This window comes from Emys orbicularis, chromosome 2 (genome assembly GCF_028017835.1).
Source record: "Emys orbicularis isolate rEmyOrb1 chromosome 2, rEmyOrb1.hap1, whole genome shotgun sequence".
Taxonomy (NCBI): Eukaryota; Metazoa; Chordata; order Testudines; family Emydidae; genus Emys; species Emys orbicularis.
Window position 1 is genome coordinate 24,445,757 of NC_088684.1, and position 27,573 is coordinate 24,473,329.

Sequence of the window (27,573 nt, forward strand, 5' to 3'; positions counted from 1 at the left end):
AGCCCCTTTCTCACCCTTTGTCTCTTCTTTTGTACTTTAATAGTCAGGCCACTCCTCTCTGCCACTGCTGTTGATGGTTGGGGTTTTCTTCTCTCCCCCGCCCCCCAATTTCTAAGGAAGACAGAAAATGAAAAGCAGAAGCACTACAGCATGCCCTGCAGAGGATATCCAGCACTGCAGGGCATTTATTTGAGGTTGGACGATAGCTATTTACAGCACCTTGTAATCTTACCACTTTTAAACATCAGACATTAGTCTTGTAGTTTGGAAAAGCTGCGTTAAAGAAAGAGATCTTGTTAACCAGAAAGCATCAGAGACTTCCTTATTTTTTTAAAGCACAGTAGATGTCCTTTTAATTGCTCTAATATGAAGAAACAATTGCTATCAGGAACAAATCGTACATTAACGAGCCTCAGCCCAACTACAGCCTCTTTATGCTGCTCTGGCAGGCACAAAGGGACTATAAAGCCAGCTTATTGGTGCTCCTGATGATTTCCTTAGCATAGGAGGAATCCCTGAGTTGCTTAGGGCCAGCCACAGAGCAGCTCTGCACTACCCCTTTCCTGGCCACTGGGATAAGGGTTGTGGCTGGAACACATCTCCAGCTGCTGGAATGGTCCCCTGAGGCGTCCTGGGCAGCCAGGGACAAGAGCAGTGGTGTGCAAACTCGGGGGGTGCACTCCCCCGGTGGGGGGGGGGAGGAGGTTTCAAGAGGTTCAAGAAGCTTCAGTCTTTCACCCGTTTTAAAAACCAACATACAAATAAAAGCACAGCCTGCCTTATTTTCAACAATTTAGTAAGTTTCATAACCATAGTACACCTACTATCCCTTTAAAATTAATTTTGATTCTCATGAATTTTAAAACTCATTTAATGATTCATAATTTATATTAAAAGACATAAACCGGCAATACATATAATACTAGTTGAGAGCTCAGGACCTTTTGAGTGAGTCAGACGCACTAACACTAAACCGAATGAACAGTCTCATCTTTGTGTTTCCCCTACACCTTCCGGCATAAAAAACAGTTTCAGATTACAAGTAATGCCAAAAAAAACCCAGTTTCAAATTACAAGTAATGGCGGGGAGGGGGGCGACAAATTCTGTGAATGGTAAGGGGGGGCATGACTGGAAAAGTTTGCACACCACTGATTTAAGCATCCTTGAGGCTGCTGTAAATTGAACTGGAAGTTTGAACTAATCCACAGCCAGCCCCAGGTTTGAGGAACAGCGGCAGTAGAGGTAATAGCTCTTGTGGATGGCAGATGTTCTGCCCCCGCTCCGCCTCTTCCCACCCCTGCTCCGCCCATCCTCGTCCCCATTCCACCCCTTCCCCCAAGACCCCTCCCCGCCTCTTTCTGGCTTCCGCCCCCTCCCCCGAGCGACGCCGGGAGCCTGCCGGGCAGAGCGGGGCGGGCTGGGGCTGGGTCACTCGCTGCTGCTGCTGGCACCAGGCCCCCCGCTAGTCTCCCAGGCTGCCCTGGACCCCGTGTCCTCCTAAGTCCAAACATTGGTGGAGCCAGGCCCACGTTCCTAAACACTGGTGGAGCACGGGCACCATGGGCCCATATAACTCGCCGCCTATGATACCCGTCCCATCTATAGTCACCTGTGGCAATGACAGTTGCTTTGTACCACTTTTCCTGTGCTCCAGTCCTGCATGTACTCCATGCCCACTTATAAGGAACCAAATCGGAGGTATCTGCCTGGATGCAAACACTGCTGATATTTGTGACACTTGGAACATTTGCATAGGCTCCCATCTCTGCTGTCTTCATCTCACAGTTCACACTCTCAGAACTACAGCTGAGCATATGTAATCACCTTTTCTTTGCATCACTTTTGGACTATAAAATCCAGAGCGCAATATTTATTGCGTGACTCACTGAAATAGAGGAAAGATTGCTTAAAGAGAAGGAGGGCATATGTGTGATAATCCATCATCAGTTCCTGTTTTGTGTTAAATTCCTAGATCTGTTCAAATATTAGAATTTCTGCCCCATGGAAAATCACAATACACCAAAATTTGTTAATGTCAATATTTTTTGTGAGATGGAAAGTTCAAAAAATTATGATTCAAAAAGGTCAAAACATTTCATTTCAACATATTTGATCTAGGACTGTCAATCGGTTAAAAAAATTAATCGTGATTAATAGTGCGATTAATTGCACTATTAAACAATGATAGAATACCATTTATTTAAAAAAAAAATGATGTTTTCTTGGACATTGTAAATAAGAAGCGGGCAGCATTATCTCCTGTAAATGTAAACAAACTTGTTTGTCTTAGCAATTGGCTGAATGAGAAGTAAGACTGAGTGGATTTGTAGGTCTGAAGTTTTACATTGTTTTGTTTTTGAGTGCAGATATGTAACAAAAAAAATCTACATTTGTAAATTGCACTTTCACGACAAAGAGATTGCACTTCAGTACTTGTATGAGGTGAATTGAAAAATACTCTTTCTTTTGTTTCTCATTTTTGCAGTGCAAATATTTGTAATAAAAATAATATGTATTTTATTTCAATTACAACACAGAATACAATATACACCTCTACCCCAATATAACGCGACCCGATATAACACAAATTTGGATATAACACGGTAAAGCAGTGCTCTGGGGGGGCAGGGCTGCGCACTCCAGTGGATCAAAGCAAGTTCGATATAACGCAGTTTCACCTATAACACGGTAAGATTTTTTGGCTCCTGAGGACAGCGTTATATCGAGGTAGAGGTGTATATGAAAAGGTAGAAAAACATCCAAAATATTTAATAAATTTCAATTGCTATTCTATTGTTTAACAGTGCGATTAATCGTGATTAATTTTTTGAGTTAATCGCGTGAGTTAACTGCGATTAATTGACAGTCCTACTTGTTATTGTTAGATAGTCGCAGGATGAAATATTATGTCCTTTGGGGAATTTTGTATACATTGACTAAAATCCAAATCTGATAAAGGTGCAAGCCTTTATTATGTTGTTCATTGGGATCAGAGAGAGAGGAATGAAAACAGACACGTTTTCTCTTTAAACAATCTTCATATTATTTCCTGTTTAAAACTACAAAGTTCAGAAGTAAAACACATTGCATCTTCATGTTGCGTGGGAGGTGTTGACATCCCTTGCCTGTGGCTGTCTGTTCCACCCACCCTTGCACTGAAAATTATCTTGAATCAAATGAGCTCCTATGAATGCGAACATCACTTGGCATCATAAACCTTGCTTGATATATTTCTGTGTTGAGGCTGTTTTGCTTCGGCCAGTGAAATACTGTTCAGTCAGTCATTGTTTTCAGAAATTAACAAGCAGCTTTCTGTAAATGAATCAAATTTATTATGAATGTGGACATAACCAATTCATCAAAGACAAAGAAAAGGGGGAAAAATACACAAGCAAACATACCCAGCGTGTGTCAAAGCTATTTATTTTTTCTTTAACACAGAAGAGCATTTAAGGGAGGGGGGGCAAACATAGTAAGGATCTAGTTTTCAAAAGTTCTTTTTTTGTTGTTGTACTTTGGGTTCCTGATAATGCAACACCACAATATCTGAGGTTTTTTAACCACTTTTTGCGAAGCATAAACCACCATAACAGAACAGTTCTCTTAAAGGCCATATTTGGATGCTTCCTGAAATGAAGTCTGCTAGATAATTTGTTTACTAAACAGAGAATGTAATTGAAATGGCTCTTTTGAGTTAATGAAAATATAAACTAGCTCTCCAAAATAGACCAAGGACTCTAATTTAATTATCTGTGGGACTCACAAATTGAAAGTACTCTTTCATCCATTCCTGAAAGTCTGAAATGGACAAATACCTGAAGTTTAAAATAAAAACTTATAAAAAAGAAACCTAAGGCAGATGAAAGAATCAGGGGCCAGATCCTCAGCTGGAATAAATGGGTCTGTTGAACTCAGTGGAGCTACGTCCATTTATACCAGCTGACTCTATGGCTCAAAGTATATAAGTAAAAATATAAAAGCTGTCATAAAACTAGGATGTCTTTCAAGGGAGATTTTTTTTTTCCCCCAAGAGGGGGGGAAAAGACCCTGCTTTCCTTTGAAATATAAATTGGTTTATGTTTGTCGTGTATCAGAGGGATTGCACTTTTAGGCCCTGATCTTGCAAAGAATGGTGCCTATGCATGTGAGTAGCCTTTGGGAAGACTGGATTAATTGGATTATTAATGTCAATAAAATTGCACATGTGCTTAAGTGTTTGCAGGGCAAGGTCCTTAGGGCTAAGTCATGGCATTAAGCCACAGCCCTCAAAAAGGGGAGGGATGGTGTGGAGGCATCATCACAGCAGGCACTTGCTCTTCTTGCTGCATGGAGCCAATTCTGCTAGATGTTGTGAGTTGGTAGTGGGTGGCCCATGCCTCTGCACCTCTCTGAGGAGACTAGCACTGGCAATGGTGCTGGCCAGGCGATGTCCTGATGCTCAAGGTGGTAGAAGAACTGACATTGTGGCCAGCCATTGCAAATGCATCCAAGGGTAGGGAAGGCTCAAACTTGTTCTGCTGTATCCTAAATCTATTTTATTTTCATGTGCTATTCTCAATGATAAATTAATAGGATGCTCTCTAAGTTTAAACAAGGTTTTTCTCCCATGTCCACCTCACATTTCCTCTCCAAGTGCCTGCCCTGGTGAAGTCAGAATGCTAACTCTATGACACTGTAATCATGGATTGGCTGTAGATGGTTGACAATGCACAGTGGTCACCCATACAAGTATTTCAGCTGCCATCACTAAATGCAGCATTATTTGTAAAACAGCACAGCAGCACCTAGGGGTCCCAAGTGAGATCAGGGAGCCATTGTACTAGGCACTATACACACACAGAGTAAGTGACAGGCCCTGCCCCAAAGAATTTACAGTCTAAATTGACAGGCCAAAGAAAAGGTGGGGGGGGGAGGGGAAGAAATCTTGTTATCCCTGTTTTACGGATAGAGAAATGAGGCACAAAGAGATTACGTGAGTTTACCCAGGAAGTTTGTGGCAGAGTGAGACTTGAACACCGATTTCCTGTGTTCCAGTCCTGGGCCGAGGAATTCCCTGTACTAGACACAGGAAAATTAGAAAGTGCTCCACGTACCACGGAATTGTTACCTAGTTTTGTAAAGACAAAACTGAAAAGTGTTTACAGGCAGTCTCTGTAAAACCAGGATTTTAACTGCACTGCTGGATGAGGTAGGTCAATAAGCTGGGTTGCTAACAGCACAAAGAATACTTGTTCTGGGCATTTCTTCTTGTTAGAGTATTCTCTTCTTTTTCAAGTTTGCTTGTACATTAAACCTATAAATGGTGCAGATTGTCTAGCGTGGTCAAAGACCCTTTACTTGGTAGACCACATCAGTGTCTTTCTAATTTCAGGGGCCATATTTACTACAGGTACAAACAGGTACAACTCCATTGACTTCAATGGAATTATAGCTGCTTATGCAAGTGGTGAATTTAGCTAGGAGGCATTAAAGACAGCATTAAAGACTTCCAAGTATAAATTTCAGTATTATTTTAGATATGTAAAGTGATGTTTTGTGATAATATTTTGGGTGCTGGTTCTTAGTGGCCTTTTAAAAATTCAGGCACTCTGTGAAGGTAATCCCTTCACTCCCATTACTATTAACAGGCGTCATATTCAGGAGGATGAGCAACTAGGTACTAATTTACTTTGGGGGCTACTTTAATAGCCACGTGCAGAAGGCAACCATGTTAACTGGTTTGGAAGAGCTGCACTCCATCTTATTGACATGGGATGAAGATTTTTGAACCCAAATGTAATTTGAAAAGTATTTATATAGCTCTTATCTAGAAACATTCATCTTTAATCTAATACAATGTTTTGGCTTTGAAGAAGGTCTCCGGCTTAAATGCTTGATTGGATGGTGGTTTTACGTGTCTGAAAGATAAAGGCACTTTGGATTATATGTAAATATGATTCCTGTTAATAGTAATGGGAGTGAAGGGATTACACTGTGAGTGCCTGAATTTTTAAAAGGCCACTGACTAAGAACCAGCACCCAAAATATTATCACAAAACATCACTTTACATATCTAAAATAATACTGAAATTTATACTTGGAAGTGTCTTTAATGCTATCTTTAAGACATGTCAGATATTTACAGTAATTTTGAAGTTGATCAGATCTTTTACTAAGCTAACAGACAACACCGGGCTAAAGGGCACATTTTGAGCAATTGGATATGGGAAATTAACCTGGACCAAGCAGGGCCGAGTCCTATCAACATGTTCTGCTTTTGGAGGTCACTCCCCCAGGAAAACTCCACAGCCTGTTCTCTGTTTACAGGCAGAATCATTATTATATCCTATAGTTTAGGGGAGGCTGGACTGTACAAAGTACAATACCTAACAATAGTAATAACAAAAACACGCATCAGTTTATGCACATATAATTGTCATAATATTGTTTGCAGTGTTGTTGCAGCCGTGGTCCCAGCTGGTCCCAGCATATTAGAAAGACAAGGTGGGTGAAGTAATATCTTTTATTGGAACAACTTTGAGTTAACCTTTTTCAATTGTAAGTAATTTGAATAGTATAGGAACATATTAGCAAACATGCCAGCATTCTGTACCAATGAAGCAATAGAGCTGGTTGAAATTTTCAAAGGTTTGATTTTTTTTCAATGAAATAATTTGTCAGTGTTTTGATGGAGGGAAAGAAAATTGCAAAAACGGACAACATTTGTACAGATTTTTCTTTTTTTCTCTCTCTTCCCATATTTTGACCAGCAGGTTCAATGGGGACCGAGAGTCAGGAGACATTGGTGCTATTCCTGCCTCTGTCATTGGCTTCCTATGTAACCATGGGCAAGTTGCATAACCTTTCCGTGACTCTATTTCATCATCTGTAAAATGGAGACAGTACACTACAAACTCACTATATTGCTGCCTGTTATTTTGCCAACTGAAGAAGTCAATTTCTTTTTTTAGATTTACTTGTTCTTTGGTGTTTACATATTAATATCCAACAAATAATAATTGTAGATGGAGTTGGTAGCAAAGCCTGCAGTTAAAGTTGTGTAACACTTACCATTATAAACCCCAACTTTGCCAAACTTTAACCATTTGAGCTGAAATTTTCCATGCTTGTCCTGTTTTTTTGTGTTTTTAAATTGCAGCAAAAACAACTCAGTCATTTCCAGGAGTAAGGCTAGGGGAGAATAGGTGACTTTGTCAATATTAAAAATGTTTCCCCAACCTTCTTTTGTTTTTTAGGAATTCTAGCACTTCCATGATTGGGAGCAGGAATTTGATGTTTGGCAAGGTGTGTGTGGGGGGGAGTCACTTTGGAATTGGAGAGCATCTTTTGCTAACCCCATAAAAATCCATCCAAATTTGGCTAAAAGTTGCCATTTGCAAATACTGGTCGCTTTTTAGAGACTTGCTGCTAAAAGCTCTGAAGATTCCATCTTCACTTAACATGCTTCCTGGCCCCACAGAACTTGAGCTCCAGGAAGAGAAAAGCATCAGAAGCCACCACTTCGGTGTATGGAAAGAAGTGCTGAGCTGGGAGCCAGGAAGAGACTACGAGTTCTAGACTCAGGTCTTAAATACTTACGTGCATTTCACAACCCTTATTAATGATCAAAGCCTCAACTCAGAGGCCTGGCAAGTATAATCCCCCATTTTACTGATTGGGTAAGTGAGAGATTGCACAGATTCACTTCGGGCAGAGCTGGGGGAATACAACCCTTTCTCCATTGTGGTTGAGCCACAAATCCTCCATAGCCAATTTGCCTGTTAGAATGAATGTGCCAAATCTGTGTGTGGTTGTGTCTCTAACAACAAGACCCATTCCCAGCCAGGAATGCTTACTCCCAACATTGCATTGTTGTCAAGTGTATCATGTCCTGCTCTAGTGGCTGGTCCATACAGAAAATAACAGACTATTACTGCTCTTATGTCTTAACTCAAGTAGTAGCAATCTGTGCTATGGACCTGAAGGACCTACCTTCAAACTGCTGACGACCACATGATGGAATTTATATTTTCTAGTTTTCCTTTTTTAAACCTAGAAAATATAAATCCAAAAAACGACCTTTAAAGAACACTTCCATGGTAAATCCAGCACTCAAAAGTTAGGAAATTACAGGATTAAGGTCCCCCTTAATTTTTTCTAGATAACTGTGGTATCTGTGTTAATAGTTGCTTGATATCTTTTCGGTGACTGGCATATTTGTGATTAGCACTTGTCTATTAATACTTTGGGTTTTGTGTTCTTGCTTGACTGTTTGATGGATTAAATGTGTGGCTGTCTCCCCCAGGAACCACATGAAAATGAGATGTTGCAGCAAGAAAAATTGTAAATAAATATATGGATGCTCATCAAAACAAACTGATGAACCTTTAATCGGTTTAGGCTGTTTTTTTCCTTGTAATTAAAATAAAGTCATTAATAACTACGGAGAAACCAGCTACCTACTTACAAAGGAGTGTGATTATTGAAAGACTTAATTCACATGGGAAATACCTCTGGTATTTTAGAGTGGGACTAAGCCACACTTGAGTTGGAGATGCAAACTTATGCAGAGTTCGAGAGATTTGGGGCCTGGTGTTCTGGTTGGGAACCATCTTAGAAGTAGACCTGAACTTCCCTAAAGCTTGAGGATGTTTAATTGGGTCCTGTTTAGTCTATAAGAATACCCAGGTTTAAACTTGGTTCTGAATCTGATTCCCCTTCCCATGCTGTCAAATGTCAGTGAGGGCACAAACATGGCTCCACCATCCCTATCCTGGGCTGGTCTTTGCATGTCCTCTCCATTGTTACAGCCCATGTGTTTGTACAGTGCCTGGCACAGTGGGGTCCTGGACCATGACTACAAGTCCTACGCACTACGGTAATACAAATAATAAAGAATAATAGTGGAAATGAGACTCACCCCCATATTTTAACGCTAGTAGATTTAATTATGTAACCTAGTACAATAAAACATGGTTCTTTAATCGGGCTATAGAGATGTTCCCAAGTTTCAAAATTTGGTTTCAGCTCTGGATTTTTCTACCATTCAAGTGGTTTGGTTTCAGATGTTTCAATTCATATCCATCATATACAAACTTTAGAACCACATCTGAACTTCCTCTCATTTTGAGGTGTTTCCGATCAATGTTCTGGTTCAAGCCCATACCTGGTTCTGATTCTGTTAGTTTAAACTGATGCTTGTGAAAATGTTTTGAAGCCAGGACTGCACAAATAGAGAGAGAACAGTCATCAGGGGACACAGAACTCATTGGCTGCTGAAGTAAAACTCAAAACCTGCTCCAAAATCCAGATCACTACCACTTGGGCTAAAGGAGAATTTCCATTAGCAATAGTAATATTGGTTCTTTTTAGTTGCTTTTTTGGGGAGTGTGAGCCACAAGGGACAACAATTACTAACACCAGATCAGACACCATCAAGGAGAAGTACACATACATGACCCTACATTACAAGCTGTGAATTTCAGGGGGAGATCTTTGAAGAGAATTGGCAACAGGTAGCTGTGCCATAATTGTCCTCGCTGTTGGCAGCAGAAAAGAGGGAAAATATTAAGTGGAAAGTTGGAGCATGACATCTTTTTAGGAAGGAAGGAGATGGATTTAGTGCCACTTTTGGGTGGGTAATAGTTAAGGCTACGTTTTAGTCACAGGTATTTTTAGTAAAAGTTATGGACAGGTCACAGGCACTAAACAAAATTTCATGGCCCGTGACCTGTCTAGGACTTCTACTATATGCCCCTGACTAAATCTTGGGGGGAGAGGCAGCCCGGGGGCACCGCAGGTGCTCAGGTGGGAGCGCCGCAGGTGCTGCAGGGGATAGAGGGGGCCTGGGGCGTGCGGCCCAGGACCCTCCCTGGTGCTGGGAGGGTGGGGGAGCGGGCAGCAGCGTGCAGCCCAGGACCCCCCGTGGTGCTGGCGGGGGGAGGGGAGGAGTTGACACGACCGGCAGGCTCCCTGCCTGGTGCCACGTCTCCCTGGGAGTGGCAACATCCCCCTCGCTCAGCTCCTAGGCAGAGGCTTGGCTAGGCAGCTCTGCACACTGCCTCCACTGAGTGAGGGGGATGTTGCCGCTTCCGGGGAGCCCCTGAGGTAAAAGCCACCCAGAGCCCTCCTCACCCCATCCCGTGACCCAACCCCCTCCCACCCCCAAACTCCTGCTGCAGCGGGGGGCGTGGTGGCCGGTGCAACTGGTGCAGGGGCTGCCTGAGCTGCCCCCAGGCCAGGTGCACCGGCTGCCTGCTGCAGAGGTGACAAACTTGCAGCCTTAGTAATAGTCACTCTTTTTGTCCAGTTTGAACATAACATGAAATCAAATTCACTGTTTTTGAGAGATCTTTTTCTCAATGTAAAACCAAAACATGTTTTTGTTCATGTTGCTTCAGGAAGAATGATAGATATGTAGGGCTAGAAGGGACCTTTAAGAGGTCATCTAGTCCTGACCCCTGCACTGAGGCAGGATGAAGTAAACCGTCCTAGACCATCCATGACAGGTGTTTGTCTAACCTGTTCTTAAAAACCTCCAATGACGCTGATTCTGCTGCCTCCTTAGGTAACCCATTCCAGTGGCGCAGAATTCTCCCAGGAGTATAACCTGAGAAGTAACATACTACTACAATGAGTGCATGGTAGTAAGTAAAACACCAGAGGTGAAATTCTAGCTCCATTGAAGTCAATGGATTTTTTGCCATTGATTTCAACAGAGCCACGATTTCTGCCCAGTGATAAGTTGAGTGCAGGATCATGCCAACAATCATTAATCATAGAAATTAGAGAGAGATCATCAGGTTTTCCTTCTCCCCCACCACCCCATGTCACTATTTTAGAGTTGTTTCTCACAGGATACTTTGCATTCATTCTAGTTGCCTATTCAAGAACAACAGACCTCTTGGGTTCTTAAAGATCAAATATAAATAACAGAGCCAGCTCTGTCTACGTTTTCCTCTGCTTATTTCACATATGTAACAGCCCATAGTGAGCAAAGGATACAGCAGGTTTGGAAGTTTTAGTACTAATGACAATGACAGATGTTCATCGATCTCCTTATGCTTTAATCCATTTTTGCTGCTTCTAGTCATAAATTTAGGATATTATTCAGGAGGCAGAATCGTTCCAGAGACCTGTAGTAGTAAAACTTGTTTCTTCATTAATCTTTTCAGCCCGAATCCTACTTGCTCACATTGGCAGGCTCTGTAGTTGCAGGCTGCTAGCCTGTCCCTCTTCTCTTCCTCACTCATTGTTTCATTGAAACTGTGTTCTGTTCCAGGTGCCAGGAGAGAATGAGAAGCACTGGAAGCCAGCACTGGTTGTACTGACCGAGAAAGACCTTTTAATATACGACAGCATGCCACGAATGAAAGAAGCTTGGTTCAGCCCTCTCCATACTTACCCTCTGCTAGCCACCAGGTAGCTTTATATTTTATTGAAGGCACTCTAGTAGTTATTAGGAGTGGATGAACCTGGTAAGAAAAGAGATTGTCACGTACATCACGCTTGAAATGTCATGTTTTTAGAACCAAACTTTTTGTTGAGGTCTTGAAATACTCAGTTTATGTGTCCTCTTCTCCCCCACTTCCAAATTCTGTCCAAGACTGGAATTGCCAAAATATCACAAGAAAGATTATTCCCACAATACTGTGGGCCAAGAATTGAAACAGAAATTCTGGAAATCTCATGACAGAGCCTGTTCCCATGAGATTTCCAATCAAATTTGCAGACCCAAGGGCTTGAAATAAGCATCTGCACTTCTGAATGCTTATCCATGCTAAACCTACCAGGAAGTCAATGTAGTCCATTACTACTCAGGGTTGGAACTATGACACCCAGTAATGTTTCCACAGCTGAGCTTTTTGGAAGCTCACCTATCACCAGGAGTCATGCACATTTTTGGAATGTTTTACTTTCAGCGTTGTTTGCGTTCCTGTTCTAAGTGGCTTATTTACAGCTTTTCCTAATTCAGTGAACTCTCTGTTCTCATTATCTAATCTATCTTTCTATCTAAGGTATGTCTAGGGTTCCCATCACCATAGTATTTCAACACCAGATACCATACCTGCCCATCTCTAGTAATGCCCAAGCTCTATCCAAAAGAGATGGATAGATACTGAAATTCTTTAACTGGTGGAGTGTGTTGAAGTGCCAAAATGCTCCCCATAGCTACTAAAGTCAAACAAATGAATAACACTGATTGGATGACATGCTTAAATATTGATTTAACAAAATGCTTGTATATGGCCATTACTGAGATAGACATACTGGGCAAGACTTTTCTATGGTGATTGGGCACCCAAAATCACTAATGTGAGGCAGTTTAACAGGACCTGATTTTCTGAAACTGCTGAGCATCCGTCCTCTGAAAATCAAGCCCCTTTGATATGTGTCAAGTTGAGTCACCCAAAATCACTAATTTTTTGTCCCATGAGTATGTACATCAAGATAATCCATTGGAAGGTATTGAAATGTTTCCAGACTCACCTGTTCGAGTGAAAATGCTTTGCAAATAATGCTGTAGTACCATTTTCCATTCTTTTTTAATAATGAATCAAGGAACTCACCTGACAGATCAAAAATAATGTGAGTCAGATGTGTTTTGCCCAGAGAAACTGACGCTTAGACCCAGAGAGGCATGTGGTCTCTTCACCATCCTCTGTGTGTCTGTGTCCATAACATGGAGAAAGAAAGCCAACAGAAAAACAAAGACACTTTCACCTCTGGCTGTAAAGGCGGTATGGGCTGGTACGGCGTACCGGTAAAAAGTAGCTGCCAGTACCGGCCTGTACCGCTGATTTTAAAGCGCTGCTGCGGCAGCGCTTTAATGTCGGGCAAAGGGGGGGTGCAAAAGGGGCAGCGATGACCTGGCAGGGTCGCCGATGGGGGGCGCAAAAGGGGCAGCGACGTTAAAACGCAGCCGTGGCAGCGTCGACGGCTGGGTGGGGGGGCCCGCAAAAGAAGTAGCTGCCCCGGGGCCACGATTTAAAAGGGCCCGGGGCTCCAGCCGCCGCTGCTGCTACTGCGACGTAGGCCAGGCAGTGCAGATGGGTTGACTGGGGGATGCAGATCCTAGCCCCGCCCCTTCTGCCTGAGGCCCCGCCCCTTCTGGGGTGGGGTGGGAGGAGAGCTAGCCCTGCACCGGTAAGAGCTCAATTTTACTTTCACCCCTGACTACAGCATATTTCTTAACCAAACTAGTTTCCTTCAAGTGATCTACAGTATATTTACTTTAGACCAAACTAAAGTGCAGTGCCACCCCAAAAATATTTTCACTCATGGGCATCATATGAGAAATCATTGCCACGCAAGCAGGTAGAGCACAGGAAGTGCACGCATCATACCATCATGTTTTTCCTACATTGTCCAGTTAAAGTATTTTCCAACTGTGTGATGGACTTCCTGCTTCTCTCATGGATCTGATTCCCAATAGACCCCAGAGAGAAATACTGGCTAGGGTTAGTATAGTGCAGTTAAATCCAGAGCTGACACCGTCAGACGTACAGCTGTCAGACACACTGACTTCATTTTTATTTACCAGCATGTGTGCAGGATCCTGCACTATGGAGAGATCTGCCCACATTTGTTCCTTCCACTGAGAGTCATCCATGGCTTTTGACACTAATTCTAATCATATTTGCTAGAACAGTCTTGGGGCTTGAGAAGGAGTTGCTGCTCTCATTTCCCTGGTCTGACTCCAAGTCAGATGATTTCTCAGTGCCATTCCATTCAGTGGGACTGGTGCCAAGTAGCCACAAGTGGTATCACTCGCGGCAAGCTCACTAGTTCCTTTTAGCTCTCACTCGTTTGGTTTACTCAACTGAGTTTTGTTGCCTAACGATCTAAGATTTTGTTGTTGAATAATTCAATGAAAAATAAATCAAAATTTTATCAAAAGGCCAAGGATACTAGAAGTTATTTCACCCCAAAGTATCTAGACTCTTGGGAATTTTCAAACATAGTCAAAGAGAAGTAACTTATTCATTCCTGTTCACACAGTGTTGGTATAAAGTAAGGTGATCACACTGTGCTTTACAACACGCTGACAAGCTTACAGTGTGCCTCCAGCAAACCCAATAAGAGGACAACGGCTCACATTCAAGAATCCCTATTTAAAGCTAGGTAGGATGTTGCAGCAGAAGGGTGTGTCAGAACTGCAGGACGTGCTGACATTCTGTCACCAGGCTCTGATACCATGTATTCTCCGCGACATTGCAGCAGCAGGTGGTAGTGCATCCCAACATTGTATCAGGGTAGCTGGGCCAATGCCAGGAGGATGGATCATCTCGTCCCATTGCAATATCCTTCTGTGCTGAGGAAGTGGCAGAATGTTGTGACCCGGTGAGGGATGAGTCCTGGAAGGGGCAAATGCTAACCTGAGGAAGCTTTAAATGGGGGCGGGAGAGGAAATTAATCTGTGCCCATGTTCCTTGATAGAACTTTCGGAAAACATAAACAATGGGGGATAAAGGCGCTTGCATTAAGTGAAATAACACTAATAATGACTTGTGCCCCAGATGGGGTTTTAAAAAACTGAAGCAATACAAGACACGTACTGGATAGAGAGTCTCTCTCTCTCTCTCTCCTTTGTCTGGGGGATACATATTGTACCAACATGTAGGTATTACTGTAGCACGTTGTGCAGGATACACAGAATGAGAAATCCTTGCCCCGGGATCAGAGACTGGAGACACGGTTGTATAAGTATTGCTGCTTTGCGACGTTATGTGCTGTGAGTTGTTACACAGACCACATTGTTCAGCTAAATCAAGAGAGGCAGCCAGAACAGTCCCCCTAGCTAGGGAGTAAGATTAACCACAGGCGTGTGGAGGCATGTTGGCAGGACAGCGAAGGGACACATTCGCTGCTGCTGCCCATGCCGTGCCTGCTCAGGGAATAAAAGGAGCATGTTAGTCTCTTGGACTCTCAAATCAGTACCTCGCACACAACACTGATTTCACCCCTAAAGACAGATTAAATGCCAAGATGGTATTTGCCATATTTCTTTAGTACTTTCCCACCCATCTCTTATTTTTCTTCTAACCTTCAGGCTTTTGAGGGAGAAGTTGGCCTTTTTTGCACCCTCTTTGGCCCCAAAACAAACAAACTAAAGCTCTTCAGTGGCCACATCCATCCCCTAGTGAAGTCGACGGGAATCTTTCCACTGATTTAAGTGGGGAGTTGGATTGGACCCTAAACCAGTGGTTCTCAAAGTTTTGTACTGGTGACCCCTTTCACATAGCAAGCCTCTGAGTGCAAACCCCCCCCCCCATACAAATTAAAAACACTTTTTTATATATTTAACACCATTATAAATGCTGGAGGCAAAGCGGGACTTGGGGTGGAAGCTGACAGCTCGAGACCCCCCATGTAATAACCTCGTGACCCCCTGAGGGGTCCCGACCCCCAGTTTGAGAACCCATGCCCTAAATGCTTGGACAGTAAGTGCACTTGGAATAATGTTTTAAGCCTTTTTAAAACAACTTGGACTGGGTAAAATTTTCAAATGAACCGAAGTCCCATTTTCAGTATTGACTTAGGCCCATAGGAGCTTTGGTTCCAAACACTTTCACTGAGACTTAGGGCTTGTCAGCATGAACTATTAGACTGCAGCAAGTTGGGATGTGAATCTACCCTGCCCTAGTCTGCTGTGGTTAACTGTTTATGTGCACTCTACTGACACATGTTAACAGTTCATTAACACACTTTGAGCTAGTGCCATTTCAAAGAGGACTAGATACGGCTACTGTAAGGAGCCAAGGGGTCACGAGTACAAAAGTTTGAGAGCCACTGCATTAAGGAATGTTAGCAGGATGCATGCAGACCACAGAGGGCTAGTGTGGGGTAGATTCCCACCCCACCTTGCTGCGGTCAAAGTAGACAAACCCGTAGGCTCCAAGGGCCCAGATCTTCAAAGGTATTTAGGCACCTACATCCCACTTATATTAAAGGGAGAGGTAGCCTGGATGCCTCTGGCTACATCTACGCTACAGCCTATGTCGGTATAACTTATGTCACTCAAGGGTGTGGATAAACCACTCCCCTGAGCAACATCAGTTACACCAACATAAGCGCTGGTGTGTACAGCTTCTCCGGCCTACATAGCTACCACTGCTTGCAGGTTTTATTATGCTGATGGAAGAGCTCTGTCCTGTCGGCACAGAGCATCTTCACCAGATGCACTGCAGCTGCACCGCTGTATGTGTAGACATGCACTAAGTCTCTATTGAAAATGGGATTTAGGGCCCTAAGTCACTTGCGCACTTTGGAAAACATTAGCTCAGGTCTTTTAAAGAGTGTGTGTGTGTGTGTGTGTTGTAATTCTATCCCTCTCCCCATTTACATTGGATACAATATTGCCTGTCTGCCAGTGACAAATGAAAGTGACTCCTGACTGTGCTGGGACATAGGCTATGTCCACACTTACCGTGGGATCCACGCTGCTGTGATCGATGCACCGGGGGTCAAATTAGTGGGTCTAGTGAAGATCTGCTAAATCGATGGCAGAGTGTTCTTCGGTCGACTCTGGTACTCCACCGGGAATGAGAGGAGTAAGTAAGTCGACGGGAGAGCATTTCCTGTCAACCCAGTCTGGTGTAGACACCACAGTAAGTTAATCTAAGCTACGTCGACTCCAGCTACGTTATTCATGTAGCTGGAGTAGCGTAACTTAGGTCGACTTAACGTGGTGGTGTAGACACAGGGATAGTGGGGAATTCTCAGTACAGAAGCAGCAGCTTCTAGGCCAGTGGTCCCCAACTTTTTCCGTGGGGCGGGCGCCGGACGACTACCTGCCGAGGACAGTGGCCGCCGGACAAGCAGCCGCCAAAATGCCGCCGTGAAGTGGCAACGTCAAGAGGCGTTGCCGCCGAAATGCCGCCGAAATTCGTGAAGCAGCAACGTCAAGAGCGTCACCACCTAAATGCCGCCGTGAAGCAGCGTCATCAAAATTCGGCGGCATTTCAGCGGTAGCGCTTCTTGATGTTGCCGCTTCTCTGCGGCATTTCGGTGGCTGCTTTTCCGGCGGCCAGTAGGCGGGCGCACATGGATGCCCTGGTGGGTGCGTTGGGGACCCCTGTTCTAGGCTTATGAGAAACCTTTAGTACATAAACTCTATGTAAGCTGGTAGTAAGGAGGTGCAAATGGGTATTTAAAGAGGAATACCGGGCCTGACATTCCCAATGAGACCATTGTAGTCCATCTTCAGTATCCTGCCTACAGTAGTGTCCTATTTCTGATGCTTAAGAAAATGAAAACTGGGAAAATCAATGACAATGCACCTAGACACTTGTGCAATGACACATAATGAAACTGGGCAAAAAAAATGCTTCAGAGCCCATGTGATTTCACTTTCTGAAGCCCTGAATGTGAGCAGATTATGCCTGGAAGCACACATTTTGCTGATCTGTTTGTGGGTAGGTGGGTTCTCACTGTTTGGACGTCCCTATGTCTTTTTGAACTAATTAATCCTGTGTACTACTAGCTGTGGTGTCTTTTTTTAAACATCCTGTTATTTTTGTATTTTGTTCAAAGCCCAGCGGGGCTCCTAATTTTTTGTTGTTTTTTTTTTTTTAAAGCCTGCAGTTTACTATTGATGTTGACTGCTACTTTCAGACATTTGTTAGTGATTAACTTGCCCACTGGCACATTCTCTAATACCCTTCTGTGCATTGACTGGTGCAATTTATAACTTTTCACCTGGAAAGTTTGCAGACAGCATGTTGTAATCTTGGCTGTTCCCATCTTTCAGCTTTTTTATGAGTCCTTGGGAAAACATTTTTGCTAAGCTAAAGCATATTTGAAATGCTGCTGAACACTGAAAAAGTTCAGTAGCAGATACTATTGTACAGAGTCCTGGTCAATCTACCTTAGGCAATGAGCAGAGGAAGTTGGAGGTAGGATAAGGGGTACAGTATTTCTACTGCACTGTAGTAGCAGAATTTCAACCTGTCCTTGTTTGCTTGTCAGTTTGCCACCAGTAGGTTTACATGGATCTGTCTTTTTTTTTTTTTTTTTATGTTTGATTCTCCCCCCCTTTCCCCCCCCCCAATATTTCAACATATAAATGTTAGGCATCCATATAAGACCTAAAGATCAGTCTGTACTTCCAGCTTTGTGTGGAATATGGTTCATATATAATAGAGATAAGTTTAAATGATACACTGGGAGGCACTGTACTCTAGGACTACAAGAGGCGATTGGGAGTTAGGGCTCCTGCATTTTGGTGCTGAGTCTGAGACATTTTTGCCATAATATGTGTCTTTCAGTGTGCTCTCATTTGTCCAACAGGGATAACAATACTTACCCACATCACAGGAGTGTGTGCAGCTTAAAAAAATCAATGTTAAATGTGTGTAAAGTGCTGTAGAAGTTAAAAAAAACAACAACAACCCTACAATAAAACTGCATCATATATCATAGTAGACATGAAAAAAATGCTAAGTCCCAAATTCTGATGTAATATTGAACATCTACACATTATGATGCCAAAAAGCTAATGCAAAGCTACATCCTGTGACCGAAATGGTGTTAACTCGGTTAATAGTTAATGCCTTTGTCTGGAAACATTCTTGATGCTTTGGAACACAAATCAACAAATAGCTTCTGTTGTTAATTAATGTCAAAGCAAAGCTTAGACATTTGATAATTACAATTACTGTGTCAAGTATCAGAGGGGTAGCCGTGTTAGTCTGGATCTGAAAAAAGCGACAAAGAGTCCTGTGGCACCTTATAGACTAACAGATTATTGGAGCATAAGCTTTCGTGGGTGAATACCCACTTCGTCAGACACATGCGAAAAGCTTATGCTCCAATACTTCTGTTAGTCTATAAGGTGCCACAGGACTCTTTGTCACAATTACTATGTGTTATGTTTAATTTATCTAGGTATTTCTAACATTCCCCTCGCTATTATCTGAGCACCAAGCTGTTGTGAGTACTCCCCAGGTCCACTATTTCTGCAACATGACTAGAAAAACATTCAACCAACCCCAAAGGTGGAGAACACTTTCAAACTTGTATTGCTTTCTCCCTTTAGGAGGGTCTGAAAGTTTAGTACGGTCTTATCTTGAGTCTTCCACTGATGTTACATTAGGGACAAAGCTAGGATGAGTGAGTGAGCCGGGAGGGACAGATTTCCAAAGGGCATAGCTGTTCAAGAGCAGGTCTCATGGTGGAAGTCAGACTGGGGAGTATCCTGTGTAGAAAAGGAGTAATGTTTTCAAAGCTTTCTGCTCGACTGAGCTGTTTGATGACTGCACTTGATGAAGAACTTACATCAATGCCTACTGACATAAATCTAAGCTGAGCAGTTGAATACCTGCTTTGAAAATTCTCCCCAGGGTGTCAATGAGAATTTCACTGTCATTTGTGAAGATTTTTCTGTGCTGCAACACATGCCTGAGATTCTTTTCATATCATTAAAGTAAAATGCAGACCACAGAGTCCCACCCAGCACCAACACCTTGGTTTGTACTCCTCATCTCATGATACTGTGCATACGTAAAGCATTGAAAAATGGAGAAGGTAGACAGAATAAAAATCGAAGAGGGAGCAATCAGATAAACTGAAAAACTAATCTGTGTTTACACCTCTCTACGGAATGTAAAGAGGGGCATTTTACAGTAACTGTCTATTCCTAATACACCCCATATCAACTTAATCCTGAGCAGACTGGTTTACAGTTACCAACATTCGTATGCCCTCTGGTGGCTGCTTTGAGTTCTGGTGAAAAAGCTCTAGAAGCTCTCAGGTTTCAGAGTGGCAGCCGTGTTAGTCTGTATCAGCAAAAATAAGGAAGAGTCCTTGTGGCACCTTAGAGACTAACAAATTTATTTGGGCATAAGCTTTCGTGGGCTAAAATCCACTTCATCTGATGCATGTTATTTTTGCTAGAAGCTCTCAGTGCTTCTTAGACATATACTGTATCTCAGGGGTTCTCAACCTTATTTTTTCTGAGACCCCCCAACATGCTATAAAAACTCCATGGCCCACCTGAGCCACAGTAACTGTTTTTCTGCATATTAAAGCCAAGGCCAGCATTAAGGGGTAGCAAGCAGGGCAGTTGCCCAGGCCCCATGCCACAGGACCCCCCTCAAAGCTACATTGCTTAGGCTTTGACTCCCATGCAGTGGGGCTTTGGCTTTCTGCCCTGGGCCCCAGCGAGTCTAATGCTGCCCTGCTTGGCAGACCCCCTGAAACCTGCTTGTGGCTCCCCAGGGGGGCCTTGGACCCTTGGTTGAGAACCACTGTGTGGATCTCATACCTTGGAAAGTCTGTCCTTCCGATGACTGCATTGGCTGAAAGTTGAAGGTTATACTAATGACCAGCTTCCAGTTTATCTCTGGAGTTCTTTGTACAGTGTCCACCATTGAATAACCTTCAGGTGACCTCTTTTTAATATGAATAGCGAAAGATGCATGCTAGTAAATATTCTGAGGTTCTGTAATGTTATTAGGACTGTTGGGAAGCTCTCGAAGTGGTTTTGGATATCTCCTCAAATGAAGAACTGATTTTTGTGTCAATCAGCCAGTTTGAGCCGCTAAATAACAAGCTCTTTGGTTTAGCAAAAAGAACTGGTTTAGCTTGCTTTCTTCAATGGCTGTTGGGTTTTTCAGTAGCCTGATGTTTCCAATATTTCATATAAACAGCAATAGTATTGGCCAAAAGGAGACTAGGGAGTCCTTTGTCTCAGACTTAAAGACCTAAGTAATGATATCTCATAATATTAACTCCCTGCTCAATACCTGTCTAGTTCATGTCTCACTGCAGGACTTTGCAAAGCCTGATCTCTAACTGGATGTACAGTCGATGCCATGATGAGTAGAATTTTAAATAGTGTACCTGAAATTCTAGTATTCAGAGTAAGTAAGAAGGTAGTGATGTGGATAAGAAAGTAGGGAATAAATATGGTTAATACTGGATGTGATGTTATGGTACTATGTAGGTCCAACATGCTGCTCGTGTCTGTCAACATACTGTAGAACCAGTAATGTTAGTCCTGCTGTATTATTGATGTTATCGATAACATATGATGCCATTTTCCTGTAGAAGTGAACTAGTTTTAGGCACTTACTATCTCGGAGTATGTGGTTTCCAAATTGAATGGCACAGTGTGTGACAAGTGCTGGGAAGTACTTATTAGAGCAGTTAATGAACTCTGTCCACAGCAGAAAGGATGTGACAGAGAACTTTGAAATAGTTTCCTAGTGTACAATTTCTCATGGGAAATAATGTTGTCTGTTAAAACTTACTGTTTTATAACAACAGTTTGATATTGTAAAACACCCTCTATCTATGACTCTCAAACCCCCTTACTAAAAATGGCTTGTCATCGGGGCAGTGTGAAAGTGATTATTATACCCATTGTGCAGATTGGGGAACTGAGGCCCAGGCATGCTGTATGCAGTGTTGTTGTGAAGAGCTCTGTGTAAGCTTGTCTCTCTCACCAACAGAAAGTGGTCCCACAAAAGATATTACCTCACCCATCTTGTCACCCAGGCATGCTGTCATTTGCCCAAGGAAGTTAGAAGCACAGCCAGGAATATACCCAGGAGTGCTGACTCCCAGTCCTCCACACTGATAGTCAAGGGCCAGATGGCCCTTGCAGAGTTTTCACCATATTGTCCTACTGGGAGTGGGGAAGAGAGCCCTGCAGAACAAACGGGGGACTCAGGAGGCCTCCACTCAAGCTCTGATTCTGCCTCTTCCTCCATCGAGTCGCATGGCTGCAAGGGAGGTGTGCTATCAGCTGTCCTCAGGATCCCCCGCAAAAGATGGGAGGGTGCCAAAGCTCGGAAGGGGGCTGTGGAAGTTAATGTCTCAAGCCAGGCCTGCCTTCCAGGATGAAAGTGGTGTACTGTGATGACATATAGCTCTGTGGAAGAGGCACATTTCCCCAGCCACATGGTCAGAGGCAGATCTGAAGACAGTAACCTGGCCCTGCTTTAATTTCTCATGATTTGTCTTGTCTTGTCTTTTTTAAATCAAGGAAATTGATCAGAAGCTACGAATGCATGGAAAGTTTCCATCAAGTCAAAGATGGACAAACCTAGAAAACTTTATATCCCAGCAGCAAAGAAATCGCACTTAGGGAGGAGTGGGCCAGATCTTCAGCTAGTATAAATTGGCCTACCTCCATTATTTATACCAACTGGGGATCTGGCCCATTATGTCTTTCAAAAATCTCCCTGCTTTAGGCATAATGTCTTTGCCTTTGTGATTTTATCTATTCAGATGAGCTTTTGTGTACAGTACTCTCCAAGGTACAGTGTTTCAGAATGGAGGCATCTGATTCTCAAATGCCAAACTCCTGTTGCTTTACTTCCTTTTTATTTTATAATACACTTTCTTCATTAAACAGTACCGTTTTGTGATGTCAGGCACAAGGAATCTTTCTTTAAGGTGTGCAAAAGAAATTGTTAGTTGGGAATTAATATTTAAATTTAGGGATTATTTTACATTGCAAGTATTGGAGCAGTGGCCTTTTGTTATATATTGTCTCTGTGTACAACATTGATCATTTACATATGGTGAGATTAAAAAAAAAGACACATTTATAGTCCTGTTTTCTTGTGGTTTCACTTTCTCAGTCTCTCCAAGATTTAGTGTTTAACCTTTAAATGGTGAAATGTTTCTCTGCATTCATCATTACAATTGAATTGTTGCAATGTCCTTGAATTACTTCTCTAACTTCCTGCACTCCCCTTAAAATATGGATCATCTCAAGGAGAAAAGAGATATTTGGATGTCAATTTTATCTGAAAATGACTTTTTCTGAAATTTAACTTTCGGGCTCGGTGAACAAACCTTGCTTTGCCACTCTGAAAATCAGCTGGTCATACTGGAGTAAAAGTAGCTTCAATTTTTCTTTATGTTCGACAAAATATAAGAGAAAAGTTCAAGGTTACAGTTAGCTGGTGCATTTGAAATTATCTGCGCTTTAGTTGTTTAAGGAAAAATATATACAAAATGGTACTTGGTGTCTGCCCTTAGATATTTTATAGGAGCCTGTTACCTTGTTAGCTAACATCATTTATTGTGAAGGTAGGCTGCAGATTTTTAGGTTTTATCAGAGATGCATTTTGCCATTGGAAGGAAGAGGTTTCTCTCTATATAATGTTATCTGAATTAGCATTCATATCTCTGAAGCAAAGCATACAGTTTAGGGCTTAAGCATTAAGGCCAGAGTCAGGTGCATAATTGTGTAGCTAATTTTTACGCACAATTGCCACAATCCCTGATGCAAATTGAATGTTTTGTACACCCAGATGAATATTTAGACACCTTATCATCCGTTTAGACATCCTGCTGCTCCTTTGTATGTGCAGTTGCTTTAATTGTGAGGCAGATTTGGTGCTCACTGCCCTGTGCTTTCAATGTTTTGAAAATCAGGCTCAGCAAGTATCATTCCTAGCCCAAATGAGAGAGAACTAGGATCATATATAACCCCAGACCCAAGATTTTGGGGCTGCTTGGTTGTGTTGTGTCCAGTTCCTGGAAGATGTGTCCACATCACAAAAGCCACCCCCACTAGCACTATTTGCCACTCTTGTTGGCAGCCTCAACAGGGACGTCAAGCTCTGAGTGGGCTTGGAAACTGAGTCACACTCTCTCCCATATGCAGGTCAGTGTTAAGGCCTCTTGCCCTGCTTCTGCCCATTCTGTACCTGTTGTGTGGATAAACAGAAGCCTTCAGTCTGCAAGGCTGTTACTCTCGAACCTTTCACCAGCACTAAATTCACTCCATTGGGTAGAGCTGTGCAACGTGAAACTCCAAGCAGTCTGAGCAGCGTCAGGCAATGCAAACATTTTATTTTGTTTTTAAATCCAATTTCAGGTTGGTCCATTCAGGTCCAGGTAAAGGATCCCCACAATCTGGGGTGGATTTATCTTTTGCAACACGCACCGGTACAAGGCAAGGGATTGAAACCCATCTCTTCAGGACAGAGACTAGCAGAGACCTCTCACTGTGGACAAGGAACATAGTGCAGGGCTGCCACAATTCAGCTGAGCTCATCACGGAAATCACAACCTGTGAGTAACACTTGGAAGTTCTTCTTCTTTATGTTGAGTCACTTTGGCATTTGTCCTTAGGCGTGTTTCTCAGTGCGAGAATCAAAACGCTGGATCTGTGATCATTAGTCCGGGATCAATGCTTGGAGAAGTTTATTGGTCTCTCCAAGTTATTTCCGCTGGAGCTGATTGAAACTTCAGAACGTAGACAAAATGTTTCTATGAAAAGTTCATTGCTGCTTTTGCAGCCAGCTCTTAACTGCTATAGTAACTGTGGCAAATTGTGTTTTCAGGCCCCCTATCGTGTCATTCTGACTTCCGTTTTGCTCTTTTCTTCCTCATTCTGATACGAGTCTAGCAGCCAATCATGCATGAAGTGCTAGAGTCAGAGATGGGGACCTCATGCCTTTGGGAAGTGATTGTCATGATGAAAAAGGAGGGGCTCCTGCTGCTGCTGTGCTTCTGTTTCAAAGGCCTCAGCTCTGTGACCCCTGGAAAGAACATCCTCCTGGAGTCAGAGGAGACATCGGGGGGAGGGAGTAAAGGTTACTGGTGATCTGGTTGGGGGACCTGTCTGCAAAGAAGAGTGGGTAAGGTCAGAGCCATACATGTCCAAAATTCACAAATAGATATAGGCCATTTACCACCTTGACCCCCATTAAAAAAAAAAAAAAAATGGGGGCCAGTCTAATAACACCTCCCCCTTTCAGACAATCTATCTTCCTTCTAAGATGCAGTCAAGATTGAGGCTACATCTACACTACAGGGGGGGGTCGATTTAAGATACGCAAATTCAGCTACGCGAATAGCGTAGCTGAATTCGACGTATCAGATCCAACTTACCCTGTTGTGAGGACGGCGGCAAAATCGACTGCCGCGGCTCCCAGTCGACGGCGCTTACTCCCACCTCCGCTGGTGGAGTAAGCGCGTCGATTCGGGGATCGATTGTCGCGTCCTGACGAGACGCGATAAGTCGATCCCCAAGAGATCGATTTCTACCCGCCGATTCAGGCGGGTAGTGTAGACCTAGCCTGAGTGACTAAGCACGGCAGTCTCTCTTCTTAGGGCTTGTCTACATGAGGAAAATGGCATAGCTATTCTGGATTATCTCCCTGTCTGGATGCTCTCATTCTGGAATAAGTGTATCCACAAGTGGAGTTATTCCAGAATAGCAGTAGGGCTTCAAATTCACCCCTCACCTTATTTCAGATTAACTTCCCCATGTGGACAAGCCCATATTTTGGCCTACTGATCTCGAATGCCTGGCTGAGCCCTCTTCACCCTGCCGTTACTATTTGTTGGTTTGCCTTCTTACTTGTTCAAAGGGGTGCAGTTCTCACTGTTCAAGACCCATCCCCAAAACCTGTAAAATCCTTGTTTTGTGATCTCTTTGCCACCCACTCTTTCCTTTCATCAATGCTGTTAAAATTGGGTGCTCCATCAATTCTACCTGAAGGTCTAAATCTCATCTGGCACTCAGTCCCCGAGCTAACGTAAAGGTTAAGGCAGCCATGCTGCAGAATTCCTGCTGCAATAGATGCTGGTTACAATTATCAGGTGCTTTTTTCAATTACCAGGAAACTAATTAGTACTCAAAAGAGTCTTCATCTTTGTTGAAATTCTTTAGTGATTCCCTTTGCAGCTTTTAACTTTTGATGCTCATTTTGTGCTTGAAAAGAGAGGCTGGCTCTTTGAATGTCTGTTTTGGAAGCAGGGGTGCTACCTGAATCTTAAGGTTAATGAGATTTTCTTTTGTACCTTGGCATTCAGAGATGCGCACAAACATGAAGGGTGAGACAAATTAGGTCCAGGGGAATTACTTTTTTTTATTTACTCCCTACAACACCCAACAAATTAATTTAACTCTATATATTTGAATCCTGTTTGGGTGTTGTAAGGCAGAAAGAATTTCAGTAGTCTTTCACAGGCTGGAGGTGTAGAACAGGGATTTGATTAATTTACTGACGGTCTATATCAAATGTGAAGTTTCACCAGGTATCAGTCAGTTCTCAGAGTGCTGCCTTTCATAGTCCTTCTCCACAGCTCTTCAGGCCAGCCTTTAAAAATAACCCTTTTTAATGCTAAGTGGTGTAAACAACTGTTCTAATTTTAGGGCATGTCCGCACAGCTCTGATTTTGTGGCCAATGACAGGCAGTTATCTGAACTGCTTACAAGTAACACCGCTCAGTTTACATCATCCACTCAGCTGGCTTTCTTCCATCCACACCCAACGCTTATCTGCCTAGCTCCGTCCTGACGAGGACATTCATGTCAGTTGATCCACTGTGCCTCTGTAAGGAGTAGTGTCTTGAGGAGGTGCCCATGAAGCCAGATCAGCTGCTCAGGGGGCAATGCATTCGGAAGTGTCCTAGTGCAGAGAGGGAGCCTCTTGGGAGAAAGGAGGACAAACCAAATTAGTTACTCAGACCAGGAGTAGCAAAAGCTTCCTAAAAGTGAGGGGACCGTCAGCGCCCAAACCATGGCCGCACCACCCCTTCCCACCAAGCCCAGACACAATTGGGGGTTCTGTCTGCACTGCATAAAACAAACATTTGAAACACTTATGGAGAGGATTGCAGAGAGAGCTTCAAACTAGAACATGTAGATATCTTTGAATAGTTAGGGACAAAGTATGGAGCAACTGATCTCATATTGGAGGTCAGGGGAAAGCATAGTATCCTTCAGGTCCATGAGGGGCTTATTTCCAGGTACAACTTCAGGCAGATGAAGGTACAGACTGCACTATGCAGATGTCCACTCCTCTTGAGCAAGGAATCAATCATTCAGGTAAGTATACCTGTAAGCAGTCAATGAGTTGCATTGTGGAGGTAACTTGCCCTGCTGAGCACAGGAACAGCAGTAAACAGCACAGAAGGAACAACTAATTTCACCTGCTCTCTATCCCTGAGCAAGAGCAAAGGATGAGGACGGGCTTTACATATGCCTGATGGAAATTCTGTTTGCCAACTGGAACCAGTTAACTTTCAATCAAAATTTGGAACAGAGCAAGGGCAACTCACCCTCTTGTAGAAATCACAGACCAGCAGAAACCAAGAGAATCCTGTGAAAGGACTCTAGTGAAACCTACTAGAATTTCCATGGGAGTTGGTACAGAATATATGTGTGTGTGTGTGTGTCTATTATGCATAACACACACACCACTATATATGTTCAAGGAAACTCAGTGAAAGCCAGTGAAGATGGCTAAGGAATAGTGACTTTGAAATACAGAATAAAGCCACATAAAGTACTCTTTTCTCACCCTGACATTCAAATCCACACCGTCTAGTTCTTTAGCTACTCATCTCCAATCACCAATCTCATACCCACACTACTTTAACTCTGTTTGTTTCAGAAAAGTGGCTTGAGTTTCTGTCTATAAAAGAATGTTGGTTTCTTTTTATTTTAAATAGAATTTGGAAGAGGTTTAAAGCAGGTCAAAATGTGGAAGTAGACAGGGTGACTCTGTTTCCTTTAAAAGGTATTTTCCTTGTTAATGTTGTAAGTAGAGTGGATAATAAGTTGCCATAGAGGTGAATGGTATTTTACAAATACAAGCTTCTTAAGGGCAGAGGTC

General features: G+C 43.0%; 1 protein-coding gene across 1 annotated transcript in view; it reads left to right on the top strand.

The window, feature by feature from the left end:
• SNTB1 (syntrophin beta 1) overlaps positions 1–27,573 on the top strand; it is a 159,325-nt gene that overhangs the window by 126,473 nt on the left and 5,279 nt on the right. The window contains exons 4-5 of the mRNA XM_065399435.1: positions 11,262–11,401; positions 23,820–24,016. Coding sequence (XP_065255507.1) covers positions 11,262–11,401; positions 23,820–24,016 — 337 coding nt within the window. The remainder of the gene's footprint in view (positions 1–11,261; positions 11,402–23,819; positions 24,017–27,573) is intronic.